This window comes from Molossus molossus, unplaced genomic scaffold (genome assembly GCF_014108415.1).
Source record: "Molossus molossus isolate mMolMol1 unplaced genomic scaffold, mMolMol1.p scaffold_m16_p_11, whole genome shotgun sequence".
NCBI lineage: Eukaryota > Metazoa > Chordata > Mammalia > Chiroptera > Molossidae > Molossus > Molossus molossus.
In genome coordinates this window covers 107,142,812-107,169,109 of record NW_023425346.1, presented here as the reverse complement: position 1 = coordinate 107,169,109, position 26,298 = coordinate 107,142,812, and the positions used below count along the sequence as shown (strand labels likewise).

At 59.3% G+C, this 26,298-nt stretch overlaps 1 protein-coding gene across 1 annotated transcript in view; it reads right to left on the bottom strand.

Moving 5' to 3' along the window:
* The window catches only part of SNED1 (sushi, nidogen and EGF like domains 1), a 59,241-nt gene that overhangs the window by 12,220 nt on the left and 20,723 nt on the right, over positions 1-26,298 (bottom strand). The window contains exons 5-26 of the mRNA XM_036253382.1: positions 25,994-26,119; positions 25,551-25,664; positions 24,746-24,859; positions 23,131-23,244; positions 18,714-18,839; positions 18,469-18,573; positions 18,079-18,192; positions 17,420-17,536; positions 16,784-16,900; positions 16,487-16,603; positions 16,210-16,323; positions 15,778-15,951; positions 9,116-9,229; positions 8,554-8,657; positions 8,107-8,230; positions 7,376-7,489; positions 6,729-7,022; positions 5,170-5,353; positions 3,302-3,414; positions 1,649-1,930; positions 587-731; positions 415-497 (exon numbers count right to left, since the gene is read on the bottom strand). Coding sequence (XP_036109275.1) covers positions 415-497; positions 587-731; positions 1,649-1,930; positions 3,302-3,414; positions 5,170-5,353; positions 6,729-7,022; positions 7,376-7,489; positions 8,107-8,230; positions 8,554-8,657; positions 9,116-9,229; positions 15,778-15,951; positions 16,210-16,323; positions 16,487-16,603; positions 16,784-16,900; positions 17,420-17,536; positions 18,079-18,192; positions 18,469-18,573; positions 18,714-18,839; positions 23,131-23,244; positions 24,746-24,859; positions 25,551-25,664; positions 25,994-26,119 — 3,009 coding nt within the window. The remainder of the gene's footprint in view (positions 1-414; positions 498-586; positions 732-1,648; positions 1,931-3,301; positions 3,415-5,169; positions 5,354-6,728; positions 7,023-7,375; positions 7,490-8,106; positions 8,231-8,553; positions 8,658-9,115; positions 9,230-15,777; positions 15,952-16,209; positions 16,324-16,486; positions 16,604-16,783; positions 16,901-17,419; positions 17,537-18,078; positions 18,193-18,468; positions 18,574-18,713; positions 18,840-23,130; positions 23,245-24,745; positions 24,860-25,550; positions 25,665-25,993; positions 26,120-26,298) is intronic.

The window sequence follows — 26,298 nt, the reverse complement described above, 5'->3', positions numbered from 1 at the left end:
CATGAGCTCCTGGAACCACAGGGCACGTGCCGGTCACCGGGCTCCACGTCGGCAGACAGGCTCCCGCTGCACAGCTCTGGTGGGCCCTGCACGCCCAGAGCCAGCTGGTGCTGCTGTTCCAGAGTCCACTTTGTGAGCAGCCACCCCGCAGACGAGTCACGCCCGCCTGTCTCCTGCCCACCAGCCAGGCTGAGTCCTGCTTCTCACGCATTTACGTTCCGCCCTTGCTCACTGCCCGGCCCCACTGGACCGCACCCCACACGGCTGCCTCGGGGGCTCCTCGGGCTCTGGCTGTGTGAGCATCATGCTGGCCCGAGGCCACGGCTGGGCGAGGGCATGTTCAGGGGCCTTCTCCCTCCCATGAGGGGGCGGCGTGAGTGGCAGCGAGGCCACTGAGGTTGCCTAGATACTCACGGGATCTCACGGTAACCGATTTGCCAGGTGAGCCGCCAAACTTGGCACTCACTCGTCCTCTGCCGTCTACGAGCTCCGAGAACCTGCGGGAGTCACCAGGGTCACCACAAGGAGCTCCGAGCCTGGAGCCATGCCAGGTGACCCCGAGGGGGCTGACGGCGGAGGAGTGTACCTGGGGGCCTGGGTTGGCAGTTCAGGGGCCCCACGGTCACTGAGCAGACGCAGCTCGGGCAGGCGCGCAGGGACTGGTCTGTTTCTGAGCACCCGTGGGTGGAGCCCTTCCCGGTGCCAGCGTCTTTCAGCGCTGTCCCTTGGGGCTGTAGGCGGCAGGTGACAGGTTGGGGGGCACATAAGGCAGGTCTGGGCGTCCCTTTGCCTCCGTCCCACCCCACTGCTCAGAAAGAACTGAAGGGACCGGACTCCTTGCTTTGTGGCTCTCAGAGCCCTGCAGCCAGCTCTATGCCTGAGGAGGCACAGCGTCCCTACTGGGAAGCAAACAGTACCAGGCGGTGCTGGGGGGCTGGCCCTAGCTCCTACCTGGGGCCCAGGTTCTCCGCCTGCAGGGCAGGGCCAGGCACTGGGCCTGGCTGGACTCCCCTCGGCTGAGGCCCCCCACCCCCCAGTTGCCCCGAGAGTAACAGTCTGGTTTCTGTGAGTCCCTGTCACCCATCAGCCCCCATCCTTCCCCCGTGGACCCTTCTGCCCTGCAAGGGCCCCAAACGCCCTGACGCCAGGCAGGGGCCCCTGGAGCTGAGTTGGGTCTGACTGCGAACAGACTGCAGGTGCCGTGCTCAGGGACCCCCTTCCGCAGCACCTCAGGGAGCTGTAAGGAGTGTGAAGCGCTGTGCAGAACCGGGGGGACCCTGGGGCAGGACCCGGTCCTTAGTGTGGCCACTGGAGCCCGGAGCACCTGAGCTGCATCCCCAGCCCTCCACCCCTCCGGCTGTCCTTCCTGCCTCTCCCCCGCCCTTCCTGAGGCTGTCCTGGCCTCTCCTGGCTCTGACCAGCGGCTCCTCCCTGACGGCCTGGCTGCAGGGCCCCTCCTGGGACCCTACCACTGAGGAGCAAAGTGCTGTTTCCAAAGTGCGTGGACCTGACCCCACCGGCCGCGCACGGACCCTTCCTCCCCCGCCGTCCACACAGGCGTGTTCACTCAGCCCTGTTCCTAGGCTGGCTGTCCGGCCCTCCGGACAGTGTGGCGGTGCCAGGGGCCCGGCGGGCGGCCCGCACTCACAGGTGATGATGTAGAGGTGCGCCGGCTCGCTGTGCAGCTGGCCGCCCTCCGCGCTCTGCACGGCCGTCACGGAGAGCTGGTACCGCCGCCCAGGCACCAGGTCCCGCACCGTGTAGGACACCAGCCTCCCGTTGGGCACGTAGCGGCTCTTGGTGCTCTGGCTGGTGGTCACGTTGATGATGTAGGCCTCCAGCGAGGTGCCTGGAGCGGGGGCATCCCAGACCACGTGGGCAGAGGTGGCCGTGACTCGGGTGGCCGTCAGGTTCGCTGGTGGCAGAGGCCCTGGGAGAGGCACAGCAGGGGAGGGAGGTGAAGGGGCTGACGGGGTCTTGACCCGGGACACAGTTTAAAGATCTGACGTGGTTGCCAAAGCCGCCTGTGAAGCCAGGTTTAGTGACTGTAGAGGCTACTGCGCCCCGAAGGGTGGGGGTGGGGTCGGCAGCACCCTCCTGCTGGCCCGAGAGCCACCCACACGCCGCCAGCACCCTCCTGGGTGCACTCTGGACCCCTGAGCCTGGCACACCCTTCCCCTGGGACGTAGATGAGGCGAGTGGGTCCCAGCCCTCAGGGTCAGAGCGAGGACGTGAGCCTGTGCTGACCCCCTGCCCCACCCGCCAGGCCCCGCTCACACCTTCCCTCTCAGGAGCCACCTGTCCTCCTGTTCACAGGTTCACCGAGAGCGCTCGTGCCGGCCCCGCCCACACAGGGGGGGAGTGAGGGCTCCGTGCCGGCCCCGCCCACACGGGGGGAATGAGGGCTCCGTGCCGGCCCCGCCCACACGGGGGGGGAGTGAGGGCTCCGTGCCGGCCCCGCCCACACGGGGGGGGAGTGAGGGCTCCGTGCCGGCCCCGCCCACACGGGGGGGAATGAGGGCTCCGTGCCGGCCCCGCCCACACAGGGGGGAATGAGGGCTCCGTGCCGGCCCCGCCCACACAGGGGGGAGGAGTGAGGGCTCCGTGCCGGCCCCGCCCACACGGGGGGGGAGTGAGGGCTCCGTGCTGGCTCCGCCCACACACGGGGGGGGAGGGCCCGAGTGCTGGCTCCGCCCACACACTGGGGGGGTGAGGGCCCGAGTGCTGGCTCCGCCCACACACTGGGGGGGGGTAAGGGCCCGAGTGCCGGCTCCGCCCACACACTGGGGGGGGTAAGGGCCCGAGTGCCGGCTCCGCCCACACACTGGGGGGGGTGAGGGCCCGAGTGCCGGCTCCGCCCACACACTGGGGGGGGGTGAGGGCCCGAGTGCCGGCTCCGCCCACACACTGGGGGGGGTGAGGGCCCGAGTGCCGGCTCCGCCCACACACTGGGGGCGTGAGGGCCCGAGTGCCGGCTCCGCCCACACACTGGGGAGGAGGGGCCTGCGGGCCCCGGTGCCCCCTGAGACACCCAGGAGCTCGGCAGAGGGGCAGTGGACACCCTCGCCTGATGCTCCTCTGGCCCTGTGATCCATGGTCCCGCTCAGTAGAAGGCAGGAGCCGCTGGGTGTGAGGGTCACCCCCGCAGGGGAGCGCGAGACCAGGCGCACTGCTGTTCAGGGTGTACTCAGCCCAGGGTCGGGGTTCTGGTGTCACGGCCACTTTGGAGCGGACTGGGGGCTGGGGGGAGATGAGAGTTTCCGGGCCCTGCTCACCATGAGCCGCCGCACTGTGTACTTACGGGTCCACAGGTGCAGCGGCGCCGAGGCCGGGCTCTCGGTGGGGTGCTCCTGTGCGCCCAGCCCGCTGAGTGTGGTCACCCGGATGCTGTACCTCCTCCCGGGAAGCAGGGCCCTGCGAGGAGAGGTCAGGACGGTCTTGGGCTCCGTGTCCGATCTGCTGTCAGATCGCAGCTCCTCCAGAGCCACGCTGGTGTCCTCGCCGCCCCCATGAGCTCGGGTTTGTGGCCTGAGCCCTGGGTGCTCCTTGGTGGAAGCTACTCCCTGTCTGCAGTGAGGCGGAGGGCACAGGCCTGGAGGAGTGCTGGGCATGGCCGGGAGGCTGGGGTTCAGGCCGGCCAGGGGCCCTTGGCTGGAATCCCAGGAGGGTCCCCGGGTCCCCAGCCCCTCACAGATTTGAGGGCCTCGCTGCACCTAACATTCATGTCAGGTGTGGTTCACGTGGAGCCTGGAATGTTCTCAGGCAGAGGGGCCATGAACCCCAGGAACCCCGGGCTGTGTCCCTGCTGGGCTTCCCTACCCGTCCTTGCACAGGTCGGCACAACTGTGGTGGGAATGCACCTTGTCCTCTGGCTCCACAGGGAGGGCCCTGGAGCTCATGGTTGGGCCCCGACCTCTCCCTGTGCACCCTTCCCTTCTGTGGTTGTGACATTTCTGTGGCGGATCCAGCTGCCCTGTAGCCTCGGCTGAGCCCGGGAATGGTCTTGGGGACCTAACACAGCCACCAAGTTCCCTGGGGCCCCTGGTGCTTCTGTCATATTCTTTGGAAGTGGGCAGGATGTGAATCAAGAAAAGCAACGGCAACACTTAGAGAAAGCAGAGTCCTGCCCTGGCCAGTGACTCAGTGGTTAGAGCATCGGCCCGCAAACCAATGTCTTGGGTTTGATTCCAGACAAGGACACATACCTCAGTTGCAGTTCATCCCCGGCCCTGATTGGGGTCATGTGGGAGGCGGCCAGTCGATGTCTCTCTCTCTCTCTCTCTCTCCCACTCTATCTGAAGATAAATAGAAAAATATCCTCGGGTGAGGATAAAAAAAAAGAAAGCGGAGTCTTGTCTCTGGCACGGTGACCATCGGGTTGAAGACAAACACAGCTGAAGAACAGCCTTGATATGTCTGCAGACCAGAAATGGTGAGACTCCTGTGTCCCACACGCCCCTCCCATGACCCCGACTCCCGGCTGCGCGGGGCTGCCTGCTGCTAGGCTGTTCCCGTGGGCGTGTGTCCAACGCAGTCACTTGATGGGAGTGTTCTCTGCAGGTTCCAGAGTCCAGGGGCCCCGTGCGGCCGAGGCCACCCCTCTCCAGGACGCTGCCGGCCAGTCTCCCTCACTGACCGCCCGCCCGAGCAGGGTTGGCACATCCACAGGGCTCCATTGTGGACCTGACCCTGAGGGCCTGGCGTCGGAGACCCCACGGAGGTCGTTCAAGTGGTTATTTCATTCAGCTATTTTGAATGACTGCTGTTCATTTGAATCTCTTAGTTTTGTTTGTCGATAATCTGTGATAGTTGGGCATAAAGCCTCGTTTAAGGTTTGAGCATGTCACCTGCCATTTTTCCCTCTGGAGGACCCTGTGTGACCGGGCTGGTCCCACTCCCTGTGCAGGACACACAGCCCCTGGGCTTTTAGGGCATCCCTGCTCTTTTGGAACCCGTAGCCCTTGTCTGGCAGCCCTGTGAGGGGCAGACATGAGCCCGAGGCTCAGTGGCTGGTGCCGGGGGGACCGGAGGCACACAGGTGGGGGGACCGGAGGCACACAGGTGGGCGGACGGGAGGGAGGAGGGGAGGCGCGAGGTGCGCAGGCGGGAGGGAGGATGCTGGGCCACTGCAGGGGAGCTGGAAGGAGCAGGGAGGCCGGCTGCACTCACCCGAATGTGAACGTGTCCACACTCTTGTCCACATCAGAGAACTGGTCCTCTTGGGCCTCAGGGTGGCGGATGGACACACGGACACCGCTGACGGTGGCGTGACGTATCCTGTGCAGAGCCCACCTCACGGAGATGGCGCTGGCCGTCACGTTGGTGACCTCAAGGCCCTCGACAGGGTGGGGTCCTGGGAGAGGAGACGGGGTTGCTCAGCTTTGCCCTCCTCACCCCTGGGAGGGCAGGGGCTGGAGACACCAGATGAGGCTCAGGAAGGTGCTGGGGGCACAGGGAGAGGTGCAGTGTAAGGCAGCACCTCTGGGCTTGGGGAGTGCCTCAGCACAGTGGGGACACGTCAGGTGGACACGCCCCAGGCTCCTGTCTTGGCAGGACTGCTCCGGGCCAGCCACCCCATCAAAGGCCCGTGGCGGGGGTGGGGGGTCCCTTCCTGCTGATCCTGGCACCCCCTTGTCTTTTCTCTGGCTGACTGTTTCGGTCAAACTGATGTGATCCTCTGGGTAGCGCTGGGACCTGCTGGCCACAGGAGCCAGGAGAGCCCTCTGCAACCCAGAGAAGGGGCTGGTGCGGGCCACACCCCAGGGGAGCCGAGAGGGTGTCGGCGCCCAGTGCGGTGGGGAGCAGTCCTGCCGCCACCCTGGTGCCCTGGGGGAGACCCTGTTCTGACGGGAAGGGGAGGTCATCCTCCTCCCAGACGCCTTGTCTGGGCACACCCTTCTCCAGGGCTCCAGCAGTGCTTCTTCCTAAAGCCATGCTCAAGATGCCCCTCTCCTCCTCGGACCCCAAGCCTCCGCGCTGCCCCAGGCTCGGGCCCTGCTGGCCTCCAGTGCACCCTGGCTGCCCCTGCTGGTCTTCTTCACAACACGCCCACCCTGACTCCCCTGTCCGTCCCTCACTTGGCCCCCAGTGTCCTCCGGTCAGTGCCCAGCCAGGGCTGGCATGGGCCTCCAGGGTGCCTGCCTTTCCTTCCCTGGGACCTCGCCTCCCAGCACCGGTGTGTGGGTGCTCCCCGCTGCCCCAGCCGCCCCACCCAGTCCACTTCCTCCCTTGCTCTCCCAGCACTCCCTTCCCCAGGCTGCACCCCCAGCTCTCTCCACCACCTCCAAGGGTCCCCACCCACTCACTTGCACTACCCTTCCCCCACGACAGCCCCCCTGCCGGCCACACTGCTTGCTGTCCCTCCCAGTTGCTATCCCCTCTGCAGCAACATCGGGGTGGCCTCCTGATGCCCGGCCTGTTCTCCAGCTCCCCAGACCTGGGCTGCCTTGCCCGGGCACCCCGCCCTTCCCCCAGCCTCGCTCCCTAACCCTGCCCCAGGTCTCTGTCCGGCCCTCTGCCTGGTTGTCTGGGCGGCCGTGGGGGGCGGGGACGCGGACTCACGCGTGCGGGCCAGCAGCGCCGCGGGCCTGGGCCCCTCTGCCTGGTTGTCTGGGCGGCCGTGGGGGGCGGGGGACGCGGACTCACGCGTGCGGGCCAGCAGCGCCGCGGGCCTGGGCCCCTCTGCCTGGTTGTCTGGGCGGCCGTGGGGGGCGGGGACGCGGACTCACGCGTGCGGGCCAGCAGCGCCGCGGGCCTGCTGATGTCGTTCCTGTTGGCGTTGCGCTTGACCGAGAAGACGGAGATGTTGTAGGCGCGGCCGGCCGCCAGCGCCCGGAGCTGGTGTGAGGAGCGGCCCTGGCCCACGAAGTCGGTGCGGCGGAAGGAGCCGTCCGAGGAGGCGTAGGTGACCGCGTACCCGTCCAGCATCTGCCTGGCGGCCGGGTCTTCGGGCGGGTGCCAGGAGATGGTGACCCCGCTCTCCTCCACTCGGTCCACCTTGAGGGCCGTTGGTGGGAAGAGCTCTTCAGGGTTTCGGTCAAGAACAAGGGAAGGGGGCGGTCAGCGTTGGCCATGGAAGCCCCGATCCCAGCAGGTGCCAGCCTGGGGCTACCCGGGGCAGATGCGGGCACTGCTGGCCGGGAGGTGCCCCTGGCATCTGGGGGGCACCTTCATTTGGGGCCTGGCCTTGCTCCCGAATGGGCTTGTGCACACACATGACGTGTGCGTAGGCCTCCTGGGCTCTGTGCCCTCCCTGCTTCCCAGCCAGCTCCTGTGCCCAGGGAGGGGCCTCAGCCCTTTGGCCTGTTTTTTGGGTGTCTGTGCCCTCTGAGGTGAGGGGGCCCCGCCACCTCACCACGGCACCCTGGTGCCTCACCTTTGGCGCAGTCCTTGCCCGTGTAGCCCACTTTGCAGGTACAGGTGTGGGACGCGTTGCTGGCCAGGCAGTAACCACGGCCCCCACAGGGGCTGGAGAAGCAGGGATCACTCACTGGGGGAGGGGAAAGCAGCACTGAGCTCTGGGTGTCGCCAGGCCCCCGACTTCAGCCTGGGCCCTGCCCCTGGGGGACTTGGTTGCTCCTGTGTAGGTATGTTTGTGGGTGCAGGTGGGTGGGACGATCAGCAGCTTCTGGGAGGTGGGAGTGGGAGAGGGGAGTCTCCAGGAGGGGCAGGGCCACCAGGGCCGCAGGTGTGGCCTTCTCACTGGGCCAGGCCGTCCTGCCCCCTCCGCCTGTTTGCCTACAGCTCCCCCCCCCCCCCCCCCGTTGCAGGCTTCTGAGTCTCCTGTCACAAGCCCACCCTGCACCGATGAGTGCTGCCCACCAGGCTCACGGGGGCCAGGGACACACCCACAAGGCAGGCCAGCTCTTCCCCAGACACCCCTGTCCTAGGAGGGTGGTGTGACCAGCAAGTAGAGGAGGTACAGACGGCAACCCCAGGGGGCAGGCTGGGCTCATCTGGGAGGGACATTCCTGTGGAGACTGTTCCAGGCGTCAGGAATGGTGGGTGCCCGGACCCTGGGGCTGAGTGAGCTTGGTCATCAGGGCTGGCAGGGGAGCTGGAGAGCTGGGGAGGAGCCAGAGGGGGAGCGTGGGGCCGTGCCCCTACCTGTCTCGCAGTGGTAGCCGAAGAAGCCCTCTGGGCAGACGCACAGGTAGGCCCCGCCACCGTTCTCACACTGGCCTCCGTGCTGGCAGGGGCTGGAGTCGCAGGCGTCCACCTCTGGAGAACACCCAGAGAGTGGGCCCGAGCGGCAAGGGGCTGTCTGGGGGAGGGAGGAGAGGACAGCGGGAAGAAGGGAAGGGGCGGCAAGGAGAGAGGCCGGGCAGGGGTGGTGTGGACGAGCTGTGGGGTAGGAGTCCTCTCTTATCCTTAGTGGGTGCCCAGCTCTGCCCTCACCCCTGCGGTCCTGCCCCCCAGGGAATCTGTCCAGCAGTCCACGGGGGCTGCCCCCTCCCTCTGCTCTCTGAGCAGCCCAGGGTGCTTGGGGCACCCCAGGCGTGGGTGAGGGCCTGGTGCACAGGGGCCCACCCGAGCACAGCCCCGCCTGTCTCAGTGGACTCCATCCAAGCCTGCGGGGTACTGGGATGCAAAGGCCCCCGGGAGGTCCCTGTGGGAGCCTCCGTTTCGGCAGGGCTGCACCTGGCACTCACCTGTCTCTGCAGAGACAGGACACGGCTGCATGGGCCTCCACGACCCCTAGTTCAGTGACCATCTGCCTGCCCACAAAGCCCCACCCCACGCTGCTCCTGCAGTTCACTGCCAAGGCTGGACGTCCTGGCCTGGCCCTCCCGGGGCGGTGCCGCTGTCCCAGGGCTGAGAGCCCCACACAGGCGTGAGGGGTGCAGGGCTCACCCAGCAGTGCACCTGGTGGGCCCCCACTCCCTCCGCCCGCTTGGGGCACTGGCTGGGCGTCAGGGCTGTGACCTGCCCTCTCCAAACCCCATCTTGTCTGCCCCTGAGGCCAGAGTCTGCAGGAGCAGAAGACAGCTGGTGGGTGTTTCTCAGCTGAGCCCCTGAGCTCCCTGGGCGGGTGAGGCAGAGCTGGCAGGGGCCTGGGTATGCAGGTAGTGCCCAGCCAGCCCGACACCCCGAGGTGAGGGCCAGGCTGTCTTACCCAGCTCACAGTGGGCTCCTTCGCGCCCCGGGCTGCAGACACACAGGTACCCGGCGACTCGGTCCTGGCAGGAGCCCCCGTGGAGGCACGGCTGGGATCGGCACTCGTCAATTTCTGGGAGAAGCGTGCCCAGGTGCACGGGTGCCAGGAGAGACCCCAGAATAAAGCAATGTGGCCGGCGTTAGAGGCAATGGCTTGACGCCAAACCCAGAAGGACATAAATGGGTTTTGTTCTGAGGAGCTGGGCGGACCCTGCTGCTAGACAGAGACGGCAGAATCCAGGGAGGGCGCCCTTGGAGGGGAAGGCATACAGTGGACCAGGGACGCGGGGCTGGGCCGTGTCTGTGAGGAGCGAGTGGCCTGGAGGGCTCTCAGGTCACTGGGACTCAATTCCACAGCTCTGGGTAGACAGGCCCAACCTTGCCAACTCAGTAAATAACCACCATGTACGAAACCAACGCGACGGGGTTGAGTAACTTGGCTCTAACACATTCACCCTGGGGGTTTCTTAAACTGGGAGCTGTACTCCTGACTTCAGAATGTCCAATTTAGAAAAGTTTAATTTGAAGGCTCAACGTGGAAGTAAATGAATGGTAGTGACATATGACTCCTGGGCACTGGAGTGCTGACAGGCTCAGCAGGTCACCTGCCCTTGTCTACCTGTGGGGCACGATTTTTGTGGCTGTCATCTGTGGCCCTTTACATTTACATCTTTATGAACCACCTAAACAATGCTGTATATGGCTTTGCCTTTGCTATTTATGGACTTGAACGATAGGATGCTGTGGTGTACATACTTTCCTCTTTCCACACTATGCTGATAAGACGTCTTCATGCTGCTATGGGTCTCCTTTTCACTGCTGCATAATATTCCACAGTGTGAGTATACTGTACTCAATCCATCCTTGGGGGATGCACATTTGGGTTGGTTCTGGGCTTTCTGCTTAAACAAGTGTTTCTGTCTGTCTTCCCCACCTCCTGGGGTAGGTGTGCACTGAGAAGTGGAGTTGCTGGGACACAGTGTTGTGACCATCAGCTCGATATGGAAATCACCACAGTTTTCAAGGTGCTTAAACAATTCACACCTTCTCCAGGCAGTTCTCACAAGTCCTGCGGATCCATCCTGTGGATCCATGTCCTCACCAACACAGGCCCTTTGGCTCTGGAAGTCTGGCCAGCTGCACGCATCTCAATTTAAGTTCCTAATTTTTATACAATTTGTCCATTTCCCCCCTTTTATAGTTAGTGCTTTTATTTTCTGGTTTATGGCATCTTTTCTTACCCCAAGGTCAAAAAAATATTTACCTTTATCTTCCACACAAAAATAGTTAAAAAAAACCACCAAACATTTAAATCCTTAATCCATCTGGAATTAATGGTTGTGTATGGGAGAAGTGGGGAACCTATGTAATGTTTCCCCAAGTGCATGGACACTTTATTCCAGCTGCTTTGAAAATATTCTCATGCTTTTAAAATACGGTTATAGTTTTAGCCTTTATATTTATAATGAATTTCACGCGTAAGAAGTGATCATGCTTTGATATCACCATACATAATTTTGTTTCATTTCATTTCCCAAATGTTCACCTGCTAGGCTATATCAACCAAGTTGGTTCTGCATCCTGTGACCTTTTAGTCCTATAGCTAATAACACGGAATTCACTTCTTCATCCTATAGCTTCTTTTGTAGAATCTCCTTAGCATGGTCCATGTTCATGATCGAGCTGTCTTCACTCCTTCCTTTCCAGCTGACATGCCCTTTATTTCCTTTGTCTGGGGCCCCATCTGGGACCCCCAGGACCACGCTGGGAGGAGTTGGTGAGATGGACACCTTTGCCTAGTTACTGATTATAACAGGAGGCCTTTCACCATTAAGTATTTTGTTGGTTGTTGGTTTTTCACTGGTGCCCTTTATCAGTAGAAATTCTCTTCTCTTAGTTTATTAAGTTTTTTAATAATAGTTGAATTTTGTCAAATGATTTTTCCACATCTATTGAGGAAGTCATACAGTTTTCTCCTTTATCTCCAAATACAGTGGATTACATTGATTTTCAGAGGTTAAACCAGCCTGTGGTCTTGAGATAAATCCCACTTAGTCATAATGTGTTATGATTGTTGTATGTATGTCATGGGGAATGTTATCTGTAATTTCATTTTCTGTAATGTCTCTGGTTTTGGTATCACAGAAATACTGGTCTCGTAAAATGAGTAGAGAAATGTTCCTGACTCCTGTGTTTTCTAAAAGAGTTCATATAGGGTATTATTCCTTTCTTAGATGCTTGATAGACCTTACCAGCGTTCTGAAAATCTGGTCCTGCCATTTTCTTTGTAGGAAGGTTTTTTATTACAAATCAAATTTAATAGAAATAGGAATATTCATATTTTGTATTTATTCTGCCAGATCTTGTAATTTCAAGATATTCATCCATTTCCTCTAGGTGGTCAGATATATTGGCTTAAACTCACAATATCCCTGTTGTCCTTTAAACATTGGTAGGATCTTTAGTGATGTCTCTTCTTTCATTCTGATATTGCCAGTTTTTCATTTACTCTTGATCAGTCTAGCTAGAGGTTTATCTATCTCATTGACTTTTCTAAGGAACCAGATTTTGGTTTCATTGATTTTTCTTTCTTTCTCTCTCTCTCTTTTTTTTTATAATTAAATTCTCTAAATGTTTTTGATGTATAAAATATAATTAATTTTGTTATAATAACCCATATCCACTAAACATGTTATATTTCCTATCATTTTTAGTAGTTTCCAGAAGATTAAAAACAACCAGATCAACTGTAAATACTGACATTTTTACTTTATTTTTTAGCATTTTCATGACATTGATTTATTCTTCTTACTTTATTGCATTGGCTAGTACTTCTACTGGTTAGACTTAGTGATAATGGGTGTCCCTGTCTTGTTCCAGTTTAAGGGATGTGTTTCTCTATTTAGGACAATGTTTATTCTGGGTTTGAGAGATGGTGTGAGTGAAACCACCTCAGACACAATTTTCTTCCCCTGTTGGTAGCTCAGCCTGTCTAGTCAGTTCAGCAGAAGAACCGCTTTTGAATTCCAGATTAACCTCCTATGGAGCAAGGATCTGGAAACTCTGTTGCACAGCTCTCTGGATACAACATGTACTCTTCCCTCTGTGACTGCATGGAGTTCACTATCCTGCTCCACAGGGTGTGGCCAGTCTAGCTAGCTCTGCCTGGCCTAAGCACACCTCTCCCTTTTATGTTTTCCTTGTGATAAATCACATATATTTTTAACACCACATGGTACTAGAGGGGTGTGTGTGTCCATCCTGTTATTTTTATCTGGAAAAGGAAGTACATTTTTTATTCCTCATTTGGTTAGAATTGATTTCATGAATGGGTATGAATTTTGTCAAATGATTATTATGCATTCATTGAGATTCTTATGATTTTTTCTCCTTCAATTGCTTAATGTAGCCTGTTTTTCTAATGTCAGACTATTCTTTTAGCAACCCAACTTCATAACGGTGCACATAGTCTTGATTGACTGTTGAATTTCTGCATCTCTGTTCATATGTTTAATGGACCCATGATTTTGCTTTCTCCAACTGTCCGTGTCTGGTGTCAGTACATGTTCTTTATTTCCTGCTCTAGGGGAGAGCCGGTCTAGTGCTGCAGTGACCCCTTTCTTAGCTTGGTGGTAGAATTCTCCTGTCACACTGTTTGGGCCTCATGTTTTTGTGTGTGTGTGTGTGTGGGGGGGGGGAATGCTTCAGTTTCTTTGAACAGTTATAGGCTTATGTAGATTTTCCATATTTCCTTGAGTCATTTTTGGTAAGTTATATATTTTCTATGAATATAATGTCCATTTCTTCGAAGGTTTCAGATTTATTTGTGTAGACCAGGTGATGGTATTGCCTTGTTTTCGTATACCTGCCGTGTCTATGGTGGTCACCTTTTTCATTTGTGAAGATTTTTACTAGTGCTCTTTGTTTTCCCCAATCAGTCTTGACAGGGATTTGCCCCTTTACGAAACTTTTCAAAGAACGAATGTTGGCGTTGTTTATCTCTTCTTCTGTGTTTTTTATTTGTTTCATTAATTAGGGCTCCTACTTGAGTGCCTTGTTCCTCCCACTCCTTTAGTATCATCTGTTGTTTTCTTAACTTCTGGAGACAGACATTTAGTTCTTTAATTTTGACCTTTTCCAATGTGTGTACTGAAGGCTGTAAATTCCCCACAAAGCATGGCTTTTGCTGTATCACATGTTTTGACACAGAAAGTGATTATTACTCTTCATTGAAAAAATATATCCACTGTCCATATGATTTCTTCTTGGACTCATGAGCTCTTTCAAAGTATCTTTAAAAGTGTCTAAACATAGAAAGTTAAAATTTTATCTTCCTGTTCTTAATAACTTTTTGTGTGTGTGTGTTCAAAGAATGGATCAGTTTACATTTGTTGATTACATTGTTCAAATCTATCTTTTTGCTGATTTTTTTCCCTCCTTAACCTGAATTGAGAGGTGGCTCAAACTCTCCCAGTAGTATGGTGAATCTGTCCATTTCTTCCTGTAGTCTATTCATTTTGCTTGGTGTATACTGAGACATTGTATCTGATGCTTGAATGCTTATAGTGATTATTTCTTCTTGGGGAGTTGAAACAGTTATCACTGAGAGACCCTGCCTGTCTGTGATGATGCTTTCTGTTGTATAGTCTATTTTGTCTGAGGGCAACAAGCTAAAAAGCTAAATCAGCTGTATTTTTATTTCTATTCACCTCAGTCCCCCCATACTTTGTCTTTCTGCATCCTTATGCTTAGGGGCGTCTCTTCTGAATGTGTACTTGTTTTGTGATGAATCTGGCAGCCTGCCATTTACCTGGAGCGTGGAGTCCATTCAGATTTGTCTTTAATCCTAATTTTTTTCCTTTTCCTCCTCTTAGCCAGGGACAAACCTTACTATGGTGTCTCATAATTCTTCCTTCTCTTGTTGCTGATAGAGTACTCTGGGTGTATCTTCTTATCTGAGTGGTCCCTCCGGAAAAATTTATCTCTTTGGAGGCTATGTCTCTGTGGCTGTTTGCGTGAGAATGTTTTTATTATGTCTCATATTTTAAAAACAATTTGACAGGATAAACATTTAAAAGTTTTCATTACTTATCCTCGTGATTTGCTGAGCCTCCTGTGTTTGTGGGTCGATGTATTTCTGCATTTTAAGAGAATTACTGTCTCTTCAGACATTGCTTTCACTCGTTTTGTCCTCTTCCTGGGATCCCAAGGTCTTGGTTTATGGGCCACCTGGCATGAGAGGGACGGAATTTTATATCCTCGCTGAGCGGATCTCCGGGGCATTTAACACACCCGTTTCATTATCTGACGATGCCGCTATTGAGAAGTCTGTGGCCAGTCTGGTCCCTGTTTCTTGGTAGATTCTTGTTCCCTTTTCCTCTCTGGGCGTTTCAGAGTTTTGCCTGTTTGTCTCCTGTTCTTCAGTTGTGTTACAATGTATCTCTCCTGTGGCTCTGCGGCCCTTCAGCCCCGGGTGGGTCATGTGTAATTCTGCGGTCTGGTCCGCCGTGGCTCAGACATTTCCTCCTGCTGTTGTCTCTCGCTCGTGGGCTCGTGTGGGCTCAGCGTCGGCCACCCATGTCTGCCCCCACAGGGCCTGTAGCGTGTCCTTTTGACCTACATCAGAATTCCTGGGACAGTTCCCCAAACTGATCTTTCACCTCATTAACCTCGTCTTCATCTGCATCTGTTTATATATCTTAATTGTGTTTGTTATTTCAACGACTGTAGCTTCTCAACCCTCTCATTTCTGTGTTCTCTTTAACTTGAGGCATTGGTCCTGCTTTTCACGGCCAGCTTTTCACTGTGTGATGTTTCACAGCCCCCCCCCCCCCCAGGGGTGGTGGTACTTCTCTGGGTCAGGGTCTCGGCTGAGGGCTCCGGTCCCCTGGGCACGGCTCCTCCTGGGTGGTACTTGGGAAACAGCCGTGTGGGAGGGGCGTCTCCCTGGCAGCACCCCCAGCGGGCAGCTGGGAAGGACAGGCGTAAAGGAAAGGTGCGTGAGGCCTGCGGTGCCCGTCTGTCTTCCGGAGCTCTTCACCTGAGCACTTGGGAGAAGGAATGGCCATGTGCCCATCTCTGGATGCATCCCTGTCCTTACACTAATTCGTCTTTGTTTCGTGAGGAAGGTATAAGCATCACACAGCTTCCTGATGAGCGGTTTGGATGCTCTGGCTCAGTGAACACGTGTCAGCAGACCCCTGTGCCCAGGGGCACCGTCATAGGGCGCCCGGCCTGCAGGCATGAGCCAGGACCATGGCCTCTAGAGCAGCACTTTTAACACCATGGGGCCTGAGGGCCCTGATTCCACAGGTCTGGGAGGGGCGGACGGGAGGTGTGGCCCCTCCCTCTTTAGGACTCTACCCTCGGCTCCCTCCCTCCGGCCTCATTTGCCTCTTCTGCAGAGTCTGGGCTGCTCTGGGGACGGGGAGCCCTTAGTGAATGGTCAGGAGTGGAACTGGCCCTGGCCACCCCCACCCTCACCACTGGGTTATGGCCTTCCTTCTCCAGGGGAACACAGGGAGGGGGGTCAGAACTGCACCCCTGGGCTCCCCCGCTGAGGGTGTGGGCCTCACCAGCTCTGCCCACCCGCCTGCCCGCCCCAGAGGGCCCGAAGATCACCATGGCACTGGGGGGGCTCGCTCCAGACGCCCTGCAGCTGGCAGACCCGGATGGAGTTGGGAGCGCTCAGGCTGTAGCCTTGGTCACACGAGTACAGCGCCACGGAGCCCAGCTGCGTGCCATTGAAGCGCAGGGTGGCATGCCTCACTTCCTCAGGGGGGCCGCAGTCCACCTCTACAAGGACACAGCAGCCCTTCTGCACCGCAGGGCCCCTGCCCAGCCCCACGGCTCTGCCCACCAGGCCACAGAGCCGGGGACCCCATGCACCACACAGCCTGTCCCATGGTGAAGGTGCCTTGACCTCCAGGACAGGCTGCCCAGAGGTTTCCTTTCTTTTCCTCCTCCATCCCCTCCACCCTCTGCCCACTGCCCTCTGCTCTTCCAGGATTGGGAAGAGCTCCTGTGCCCTTCCACCAGCCCCTGGCCCCTCACCAGCCTGGCACCGGCGTCCTGTGTACCCTGCTCGGCAGCGGCAGGAGAAATCTGTGCCCAGGTCCTCGCAGGTACCCCCGTTCACACAGGGGTTCCGGAAGCAGGGGGAGGGAGCTGCAAGGTCACAGGGGTCAGTATCAGCCATCACTGCCCTCCCCATGGGCTTCTGGGCTGTGCGGGGATGCCCCCCTGTGCCCTCTGTCTCCTGCCCCCCATCCCCACCTGGGCCAACCGTGCCAGGACTGCTTTCTGTCTCCACTGGCCTGCGTCCACTTACCTATCTCACAGTGCCGCCCAGAGAAGCCTGGGGGACAGTCACACTTGTATTTGCCGATGTAGTGGAAGCAGGTGCCACCGTTGTGACAGGGGCCCGAGGCGCACGAGTCCGGCTTCCCTGGGAGCAGAGGGCACCACTGGGGTCAGGTGCCGCGTGCCCTCCACCTCGGCCCCTCCCCTGGTCTCCAGACATCCCAGAGCTGGGGCGTCACAGGGACACTCCTGACAAGCGGACACAGTGGTGGTCCGGGTCCTGGCCCCACCCCCCTCCGGCCGACTCCGCTGGCAGGGGCCGCACCGATCTCGCAGTGCCTCCCGGTGAAGCGGTAGGGGCAGCTGCACTGGTATGCGTCGTCCACCTCCTTGCACGTGCCCCCGTTCCTGCAGGGCCCCGAGCTGCACAGGCGCGGTCGGGCTGCGGAAGGACAGAGGCGGGGAGGCGGGTGAGTGAGGGCCCGCAGCTCCCCACTCCTGTCTTCTCGTCCTGGGGCCCTGCAGGCCTGCTTCTCCCCCACAGGCCTGCCAGCAGCAGCAGGGGCCAAGCCTCCGCCTCTGGCTTCTGCCCACCCGCCTCTCCTCCGCCCCAGGCCCTCGGAGCTGCAGGGAAGGGGCCATGGGGGTGGGGCGCGGGCGAGGCCTCCGGAGAACAGTTGCACTCTCGAGTAGCTAAATGTTGTGGACATTCTCCGAGTTGGATTAGGTGTAACCAAGTCCTAATGACTTTTTTTCAAATCGGTGATGCTAAGATCTATTTGAAAAAATGCTCAGCAGCAAGCGAAGTCTATTCTGAGGAAAGCAGCGGACGGAACCGGAACCGTGGGGAGGGGAGCAGCCCGCAGGCCTGGTGCCCAGAGGGTTAGGTCCCCTCAGGCACCCAGCGCGGGGGAGGGGGGGGGGCGCGGCCGCGGCGCTGTCCGGGGTGCTGATGCCCCACCTTTCTCGCAGTGCGCGCCGTGGAACCCGCGCGGGCACACGCACGTGTAGGAGTCATCCTGGGCCTCACAGGAGCCGCCGTTGAGGCAGGGGTCCGAGTCACAGGGCGACGGCAGCGCTGTGGGGTCAGAGGGCAGCCCTGGAGCGCGTGTTGCATCCCAGGCAAGAGGCTGGCAGGGGGCCCCCTGACACCCTGGCTGGAACCTTGGCCACTCCTGGGTCCCGAGTCCTCACTCCCTGGACTTTCTTTTGTCCCCGGTTTCCCCAGAATCCAGCTTCCCTCTTCTGTGCGCTGGGCCTGAGCTGTGACTCCCAGCCGGGTCACGCACAGCCACCGTGCAAGACCTTAGCTCTGGCCCCGTGCCGAGCCGAGGTGAAGAAGTTTAGCCCCGTGCTGTGTTAGGGCGTGTTCCCTATTTTAGTGGCTAAGCTAGCAGCTTGGGAAGACACCGCGTGGCACCTGTAGGCGGCCAGGTGCCCTTCTGACTGCCGGCCTGCCGCAGGGAAGACAGGTGGAGTCCTGGCCCGAGTTACAGAGGGCTGGGGAGGGGGCACCACTGCAGGTCTTCTGGTGCCCAGCAAGCCACACTTTCCTCCCAGCAGCCCCCTCAGCGCGCCATCCCAGCCCTCAGGCATGTCCCTGCCCCCTGCCCCTCTCACAGTGGCTGATGTTGTGGTCAGTGTGGCAGACACACAGGTAGCTCCCGCCATACTCCATGCAGTAGCCACCGTCGGGACACTGGGTGTTCATGTTGCAGGGCGTGGCTGTGACTTCTGTGGGGGAGGGAAGAAGCCCGGCCTCAGGTCTTCCTGGGGACCTGGTGTCCTTGACAAGGGTAGGGCTATGCATGACCCAGTGACCCCGCCAAGGAGACCAGGTCAGGCACCTCTGTTGCCAACCCTGTCCTGGGGTGAGGGTGGGGTCACAGAAACACTGGTCGAGGGTCTGGACCTGTGGATCCTGGTCCAGGCCTAAGCCACCTTCAAACCCTGGTTTGGAGGATGGTCAAAGGCTGGCAGGGTATCCCTGCCCCAGCTCTGGGCACCTACCAAATTCGCAGAGGAGCCCAAAGAAGCCCGGGGGGCACTGGCAGAAGGTGGTGTTGCCCCGGAGACATCTGCCACCGTTTCGGCACTCACAGTCATCAGGGGTTCCTGCCACGGAGAGAGGGAGGAGCCTCCAGTGTGGGGGTGCTGCAGGGCAGGGCCTCTCCTGACCCGTCTGTCGTCATGTTTGCATGCACACTCTACGGGCGACCCCAGCTCCACCCGCACCGGCAGCCCGCCACACGCACTGTCCCGGCAGTCGAGGCCCATGAAGCCTTCGGGGCACTCGCACACATAGCCCTGGTCTGCGTCCACACAGGTGCCGCCGTTCTGGCAAGGGGCCGAGAGGCAGGCGTCGGGCACCGGCGGGCTCCCTGCGAGAGAGACAGCGGTCAGCGGAGCAGCAGCACCGGGGTTCACCCCTGTGCTCAGTGCCCTGCTCCCCGGAAGCTGATTTCCAGCTGCCCCTCCCCCTCGAGCCCCTCCTTGGGGCAGAATGAGAAGCAAGGGTGAGAAGGGCCCAGCAAGGCCCGAGGCCTTCGGACGGTTCTGCTCGAGCATCTGAGCTAGCGAAATACTGAGGTTTCCCAGGTACCTTTCTGTTGTTATTTCTAGTCTGATTTTGCCGTGGTCAGAGAATACAATCCTTTCCGATTTATTGAGCGGAATTTTATGGCGGCAGGATGGTCATCGTGGTGAGTGCTCCCTGAGCACAGAGAAGAATGTGCATGTAGATAGATGCCCATGCGGCCAGGCGGGCCGGGGGGCTGGCAGGCCCCCCTCGCTGACGGTTCAGGTGCCCCCGAGCTGCCGCAGAGGAGGCCTAAGCTCTGCATGACAACGGTCTGTTTCTCCTTGCGGTCCTGCTAGCTCCGCTTCGTGTATCTTCATTCACGTTAGCAGTGCATTTAGAGTTGACCCTCTAGGTGAGGGTCTCCCTTTGCCATTAGGAAAGGTCTGTCTTCGTCCCTGGCAGTATTCCTCGTTCTACCAAGAAGCCAGGCCAGCTTCCCTGGGTGAGTGATGGCCAAACCACTCCTCTTCGTTTCTCGATGTTCAGTTTCTTCACGTAATTTCAGAATTTATCTGTTAAATTAATACACAGTAAAATTGACTTTCGTTTGCGGTAACGTCCATGAAGTTTCACTTGTGTGGATTTGCATGACCCCCGCCACAGCCAGGATCAGCACATTCTGTCACCCCCAAGACGCCCCTGTTCTCTCTCTTCAGGGTCACAGACGCCCCCTTGTCCACTTCATACACAACAAAAGGACCTCACAATGTTATGCCCCCTTTCCCCAGACATCGGTACACCATGGCCCACAGACCAAATCTTGCCTGCTGCTGATTTTAAACATCAAGTCTCTCTGGACACGGCTGCGCTTGCTTGTTGACGTGTCCTCCGCGGCTGGCTGCTCTGCCTGACGCTGGCAGCGTTGCTGTGACCACATGGCCCGAAAGCCAAAAACATTAGCATCTGGCCCTTCACAGAATGAGCTGGTGCGCTCTGCTTCAAGCTACTGGTGCCATATCTTTTATTTCTGTATACATTAGACAGTCCACATGTTATTGTTACTATTTTGTTTTAAAATTAAAGTGATTAAAAGATAGAAAGAAAAGCCACAGCTACTCATGTATTTACCATTTCTAGAACTCTCGTTCCGTGGCTTAGATTCAGACTTTCATCTGGGACCATTTTCTGCCGTCTGAGGAGTTTCCTTGAACGTTTCTTGTAATGCAGACACGCGGTGATGAATTCTCAGTTTTCTCTGTACTTCACCTTCGCCCTTCAAAGTAGGTCGGCAGTGTTTTCCTTTCCGTGTTGGAGGCGCCGCCCCACGGCGTTGGCCTGTGCATCTCTGACGGGCCAGCCGCTGTCCCCTCTTCCTCTGCTTGGATTCTGTCTTTTCCTCTGGCTGCTTTCAAGACTCTTCTCTTTGTCACTGGTTCTCAGCAAGCTGACTGTGATGTGGCTCTGTGTGGATTCCTTCGTGCTTTTCTTGGACATGTGGGTTTAGTTTTCATCAAATGTAGCAAATGTTTCTTCCGATACTTCTGTGCCCCCAGCACACCCTCCTCCTGGGACTCCAAGCACCTCCCGGGGTGGTCTTAGCCTGGCTCTCCGTGGTGTGCGCTGAGCTGTGTCCATTTCTCTCTTCAAGCTCCCGATGCCTCCTTCAGCAGTGTCTACTTGCTGTGAATATGGTCCACTGTCGTTTTAAAATTAAGACACCACATTTTTCATCTCTAGAAGTTTCTCTTTTCTCTCCTACTTCTCATTATGTCCTCCTCCCCCAGCAGTTTTTTCGTACATGGAGCATATTCATCAGAGGTGATTAAATATTCGTGTTTGCTAATCCGGTCACCTCTGGCCTCTGTGACCTATTTTTCTCCTGGCTGCGGGTCATATTTTCTTAAGTCTTTGTATGCCTGATGAATTTTGACGGTGAATTTGGGGTCCTGGGTTCTGTTGTATTCCTTTGAAGAGTGCAAGACTTTATTCTGGTATGTGGCTAAATTACTTGGAATCAGTTTGAATCACTTTCTTTGATTTGCTAGAGCAGGTCAGATTCTCTAGTACAGCATTTTTTTTTTTTTTTAATTCCTCACAGGAGGATATTTGTCTATTTATCATCAGATAGAGTGGGAGGGAGGGAAAGAGAGAGAAAGAGAGACAGAGAGCCACATCGACTGGTAGCCTCCCACATGACACATGTCCCGACCAGGGCCAGGGATGAAAAGCAACCGAGTACATGCCCTTGACTGGAATCGAACTCGTGACTCATTGTGGTTAGACCCACTAACTGCTGAGCCAACCAGGGCTGGTTCAGCAGTTTTTATTTTTTATTTTATTTTTTTTTTTATCCTCACCCGAGGACATTTTTCCATTTTTTGTACAGATAGAGTGGGAGGGAGAGAGAGGAAGGGAGAGAGAGAAACATCGACATGAAGGGACACATCGAGTGGCTGCCACCCGCACGACCAACCAGGGCTGGGGACAAACTGCAACTGAAGTACGTGCCCTTAGCGGGAACCAAACCCGGGTCTCTCCGGACCGCAGGCCGACGCTCTAACCGCTGAGCCAAACCGGCCAGGGCTCAGCAGTTTTTAAATCCCCACTAGTAAGGTGGCGCCACACGGAGGCCTCCACGCAGAGCTGGCCCTGGGCACGAGGAGCTCCTCCCACTTAGGCTGGAGAGAGGCGATTCTTCGAAGCCCCGCAGAGAGCCAGGGGTGTTTGACTCTGGTGCCCGGCTGCTGGGATTTCACCCACCTGGACTGGACTGAGCCAAGCTCAAGGGTCCGTCCGCCGAGCTTTCGACCTTGATCTCCCCGCCTCACCACCCCCAGCAGCTCCATGCTCACTGATAGTCTGTCCACAAGTTCCAGCCACCAAACTCGAGTTTCTGTCCCTTCCACTCCTGACTCAGAAGGACAGCGGGAGTCTGGACCCCTCCGAGGACAGTGGCCTGGAAACTGGCCCCGGGCAGAACCAGGAACTTGCAGGTTCCTTCATTCCATTGCCTCTTCTCAGGGAGGACAGCCCTGTGCCGTCCATTGTCCACTGGCCGACAGCAGCCGTTTCATGTATTTTGTCTGGTTTTCTAGTTCTTGACGGTGAGAGGGAAGTCCCCAGCGCAGCTACTCCGTCCCCGCCCAGAGCAGGCGGCCAGATGCTTCTTGTTGGATCTCATTAGAACATCAAGGTTTGTACCTTGCAGTGTGGCTACTGAACAGGTGTCAGGGTAGAATGCCAGTGTTTTTCCTTCCTGTTTGCTTTATTCTTCTGTATAAAACATGGTTTCTTTGCAAAATCTTTTGAAATCACTTATGTTTTCTGACTTGAGTTTAAACACACTGGTATTTACATTAACATCTGTGCAAGGAGAACTGTGACATATACAGTGATGTTAAGCAGCCAAACAGGTAAGAGTGCCACCCTCCTCCCCCTGCACCGCACAGCCTCACCCTCCTCTGAGGACACGGTGACCGGCGGCGGGCACAGTGTCCATCTGTATCTTACTTGTGGGTAAATGTGATTTCCTCCCTAAGCATTTAGACTAAAAGTAAGTTGGACCAGTTTGCCCTGAGCATCTCCTGAGGGAGCTCAGCTGTCTTTGGCACAGGGGCGGAGGCTGCTGCAGGTGGGCGACGCCTTGCAGGAAAGCCCTGGATTTATTACGTGGGTTATAACATCTAGTTGGTCGTTTAACAGATCTGAGTCACAACCAGCATTTAAAATAATATGAAATAGAACAGAAACTAGCAGATTTCATCACAGTAGCGAAAGTCAGTTTTCTTTCCTGCTCCCACAATGGTTCCCATGCCTGGCGAGGGGGCAGGGGCAGAAGGAAGTATGTTAGAAAGTCCATGCCCTCCGAGCGGGAAGAGGGGCCTCACAGTGGTCATCCATCCATCCCTTCATGTACCAGGGAGACCAGGCCCAAGAGGACGGTCGTGCTTGGCCTCACAGCGCGCGGTGCACAGCCGAGGCCAGTTTCCCCGTAGCCGGAGACTGCGGACAGCTAGTGCAGGAGACGGGGGTGGCCTGAGCCGGACAGGGAGGGAAAGAGGCGGAGAGACGGGGGTGGCCTGAGCCGGACAGGAGGGAAAGAGGCAGAGACCCCGAAAGTACTGCCACGGGAGGGGGCACGTGGCCATTACCTGCCTCGCAGCGCGGTCCCTCGAAGGGCTCTGCGCACAGGCAGGTGAAGTTCCCCACGAGGTCCACACACGAGCCTCCGTTCAGACACGGGCTGGAGCCGCATTCGTCCACATCTGCGGTGGAGCGCGAGTTGGGCCCCAGCCAGCCTTTGACCCTGGCTCCAAGTCCTCCAAATCCGCAGGGAGCGGCCCCGCCCTTCCGGGCCGGCCCCGCCCCTCGCCCCGCCCAGTCTTCTCCTCGCCCCGCCCCACCCCGTTCTCTCCCCTCCCCGGCCCTGCCCAGTCTCCTCCTCGCCCCGCCCACCCGGGTCTCTCCCCTCCCCGGCCCCGCCCAGTCTCCTCCTCGCCCCGCCCACCCGGGTCTCTCCCCTCCCCGGCCCCGCCCAGTCTCCTCCTCGCCCCGCCCACCCGGGTCTCTCCCCTCCCCGGCCCCGCCAGTCTCCTCCTCGCCCCGCCCACCCGGGGGTCTCTCCCTTCCCCGGCCCCGCCCAGCCTCCTCGCCCCGCCCCACCCCGTTCTCTCCCCTCCCCGGCCCCGCCCAGTCTCCTCCTCGCCCCGCCCCACCCGGGGTCTCTCCCCTCCCCCGCCCCACCCAGTCTCCTCCTCGCCCGCCCCACCCGGGGGTCTCTCCCCTCCCCGCCCCGCCCAGTCTCCTCCTCGCCCCGCCCACCCGGGTCTCTCCCTTCCCCGGCCCCGCCCAGCCTCCTCGCCCCGCCCCACCCCGTTCTCTCCCTCCCCGGCCCCGCCCAGTCTCCTCCTCGCCCCGCCCCACCCGGGTCTCTCCCCTCCCCCGCCCCACCCAGTCTCCTCCTCGCCCCGCCCCACCCGGGGTCTCTCCCCTCCCCCGCCCCGCCCAGTCTCCTCCTCGCCCCGCCCCACCCGGGTCTCTCCCCTCCCCGACCCCTCCCAGTCTCCTCCTCGCCCCGCCCACCCGGGTCTCTCCCCTCCCCGACCCCGCCCAGTCTCCTCCTCGCCCCGCCCCACCCGGTCTCTCCCTCCCCGACCCCCCCTCCCAGTCTCCTCCTCGCCCCGCCCACCCGGGGTCTCTCCCCTCCCCCGCCCCGCCCAGTCTCCTCCTCGCCCCGCCCCACCCGGGTCTCTCCCCTCCCCGACCCCTCCCAGTCTCCTCCTCGCCCCGCCCCACCCGGGTCTCTCCCCTCCCCGACCCCGCCCAGTCTCCTCCTCGCCCCGCCCCACCCGGGTCTCTCCCCTCCCCGACCCCTCCCAGTCTCCTCCTCGCCCCGCCCCACCCGGGTCTCTCCCCTCCCCGACCCCCGCCCAGTCTCCCTCCTCGCCCCGCCCCACCCGGGTCTCTCCCCTCCCCGACCCCTCCCAGTCTCCTCCTCGCCCCGCCCCACCCGGGGTCTCTCCCCTCCCCCGCCCCGCCCAGTCTCCTCCTCGCCCCGCCCCACCCGGGTCTCTCCCCTCCCCGACCCCTCCCAGTCTCCTCCTCGCCCCGCCCACCCGGGTCTCTCCCCTCCCCGACCCCTCCCAGTCTCCTCGCCGCGCCCAGCCCCACCCGGGGTCTCTCCCCTCCCCCGCCCCGCCCAGTCTCCTCGCCGCGCCCAGCCCGCCCTCGCCCCGCCCCCCACCTGCCGGAGCGCCGGCCCCTCACCCGTCTCGCAGGCGATGCCGGTGTAGCCCGCCGGGCACACGCACACCGCGGAGCCGCTGACCGCCTGGCACCGCCCGCCATTCGCACAGTCTTTGGCGTCACATGGAGATTTTGCTACGAGTGCAGAGGGTGGAAGGCCGTTGCGGTGGCCCTGCGGCCTGTCCGGCGGTGGGGGACCCTGACCCGGGCAGTCCCGACCCACCAGCCCGTCTGAATCGGGTATTTTTTCAGCAGAGGGTGTGGGCGCGCTGGGCGGGGGCTTCGCTGAGCTGATGGACAAGAGCTGTCCCAGAGCGGCCTCTGGGGCACTGAGAGTCCCCCAGCGGGTGGGGGACACAGCCTGTGATGGAGCCTCGATGGGTGTGCAGCTCCCAGGCATGCAGGAGGGCCCTGATGGCCCTGGGGGGAGGGGCCGAGGGGGAGGTGATGTGGCTGCAGGGCGCGGACAAAGGCGCTCAGCCCCGGACAGTGGGAGTGAGCAGTGCAGCCTGGCCTGGGGTGAGAAGGCTTGATGGCTCCTTCCACACCCAGGCCTTGTGGCCAGTCTGGCTCTGACCTAGCCCAGTCTGGAACTGGGCACTGGCCTGTTCCAAGGCCTCCTCCCTGGTCTGAACAGGGCTCAGGAGGCCCGAGTCCTGCCATGGGCCCTCAGGCCTCTCTGGGTGGCCCATGCCCGGTGCCAAACCCTTTGTGGTGCGGCTGACCCGACACTCCCACCAGGCTGCCCACTGCCCCTCAGCCGGGCAGGGCCAGCTGGTGGTCCTGCAGACAGTGGAACTTGGGAGTCTGGGTGATTTCCTCTCACCTGTCTCACAGGTGGGTCCCCCGAAGCCAGCCGGGCACTGGCAGCTGAAGCTGTTGACTCCGTGGGTGCAGGTGCCACCGTTCTGACATGGGTGGGAAGCACACTCGTTCACGTCTGAAAAACAGGTGGGCGGGGCCTCAGGGAGGAACCGGGCTGGGAGGATCTGCTCAGGCAGAGGCGAGGGGACAGCGGGCCTGGCTTCTTGGGTCTCACCCCTGGGGCAGTGGGCTCAGAGGGCAGCGGTAGCACCGGCCCAGTGTGCTCACCCTCAGGAAGCCTTTGTGTGTGGTGCCCCCCGTGGTGCCCAGCACACGTACCCCCCAGTACCCTCCACCATAGGGACAGAGACCCTAGACCTTGGGCTCTTGGGGCCACTGGCTGCGCTTCCAGGGTTCCTCCAGAGCCCAGTGCCTTCCAGTGGGCAGTGCCATCAGTGAACTCACCCAGGTGGCACCTCCTCCCTGTGAACCCTGAGAGGCAGGAGCAGGTGTAGGAGGGGTTGCCCGTGACGCAGTCATCAATGCATTTCCCACCGTTGAGGCACGGGCGCAGGGCCAGGCACACAGAGGCTGCAGACACAGGATGGGTGCCGCCGTCACATGCCTGCCCTCCCTCCCCAAAGGGTCCATCTCCGAGGAAGGCTGTCACCCGCCGGCGGTGACGCATCCAGTTTCACTTCCCAGGTCGGTGCAGGGTGCCCAGTGCCGCTGATATCTGCCCTCCACCTGCGTTTCCCGCGGACGTTCAC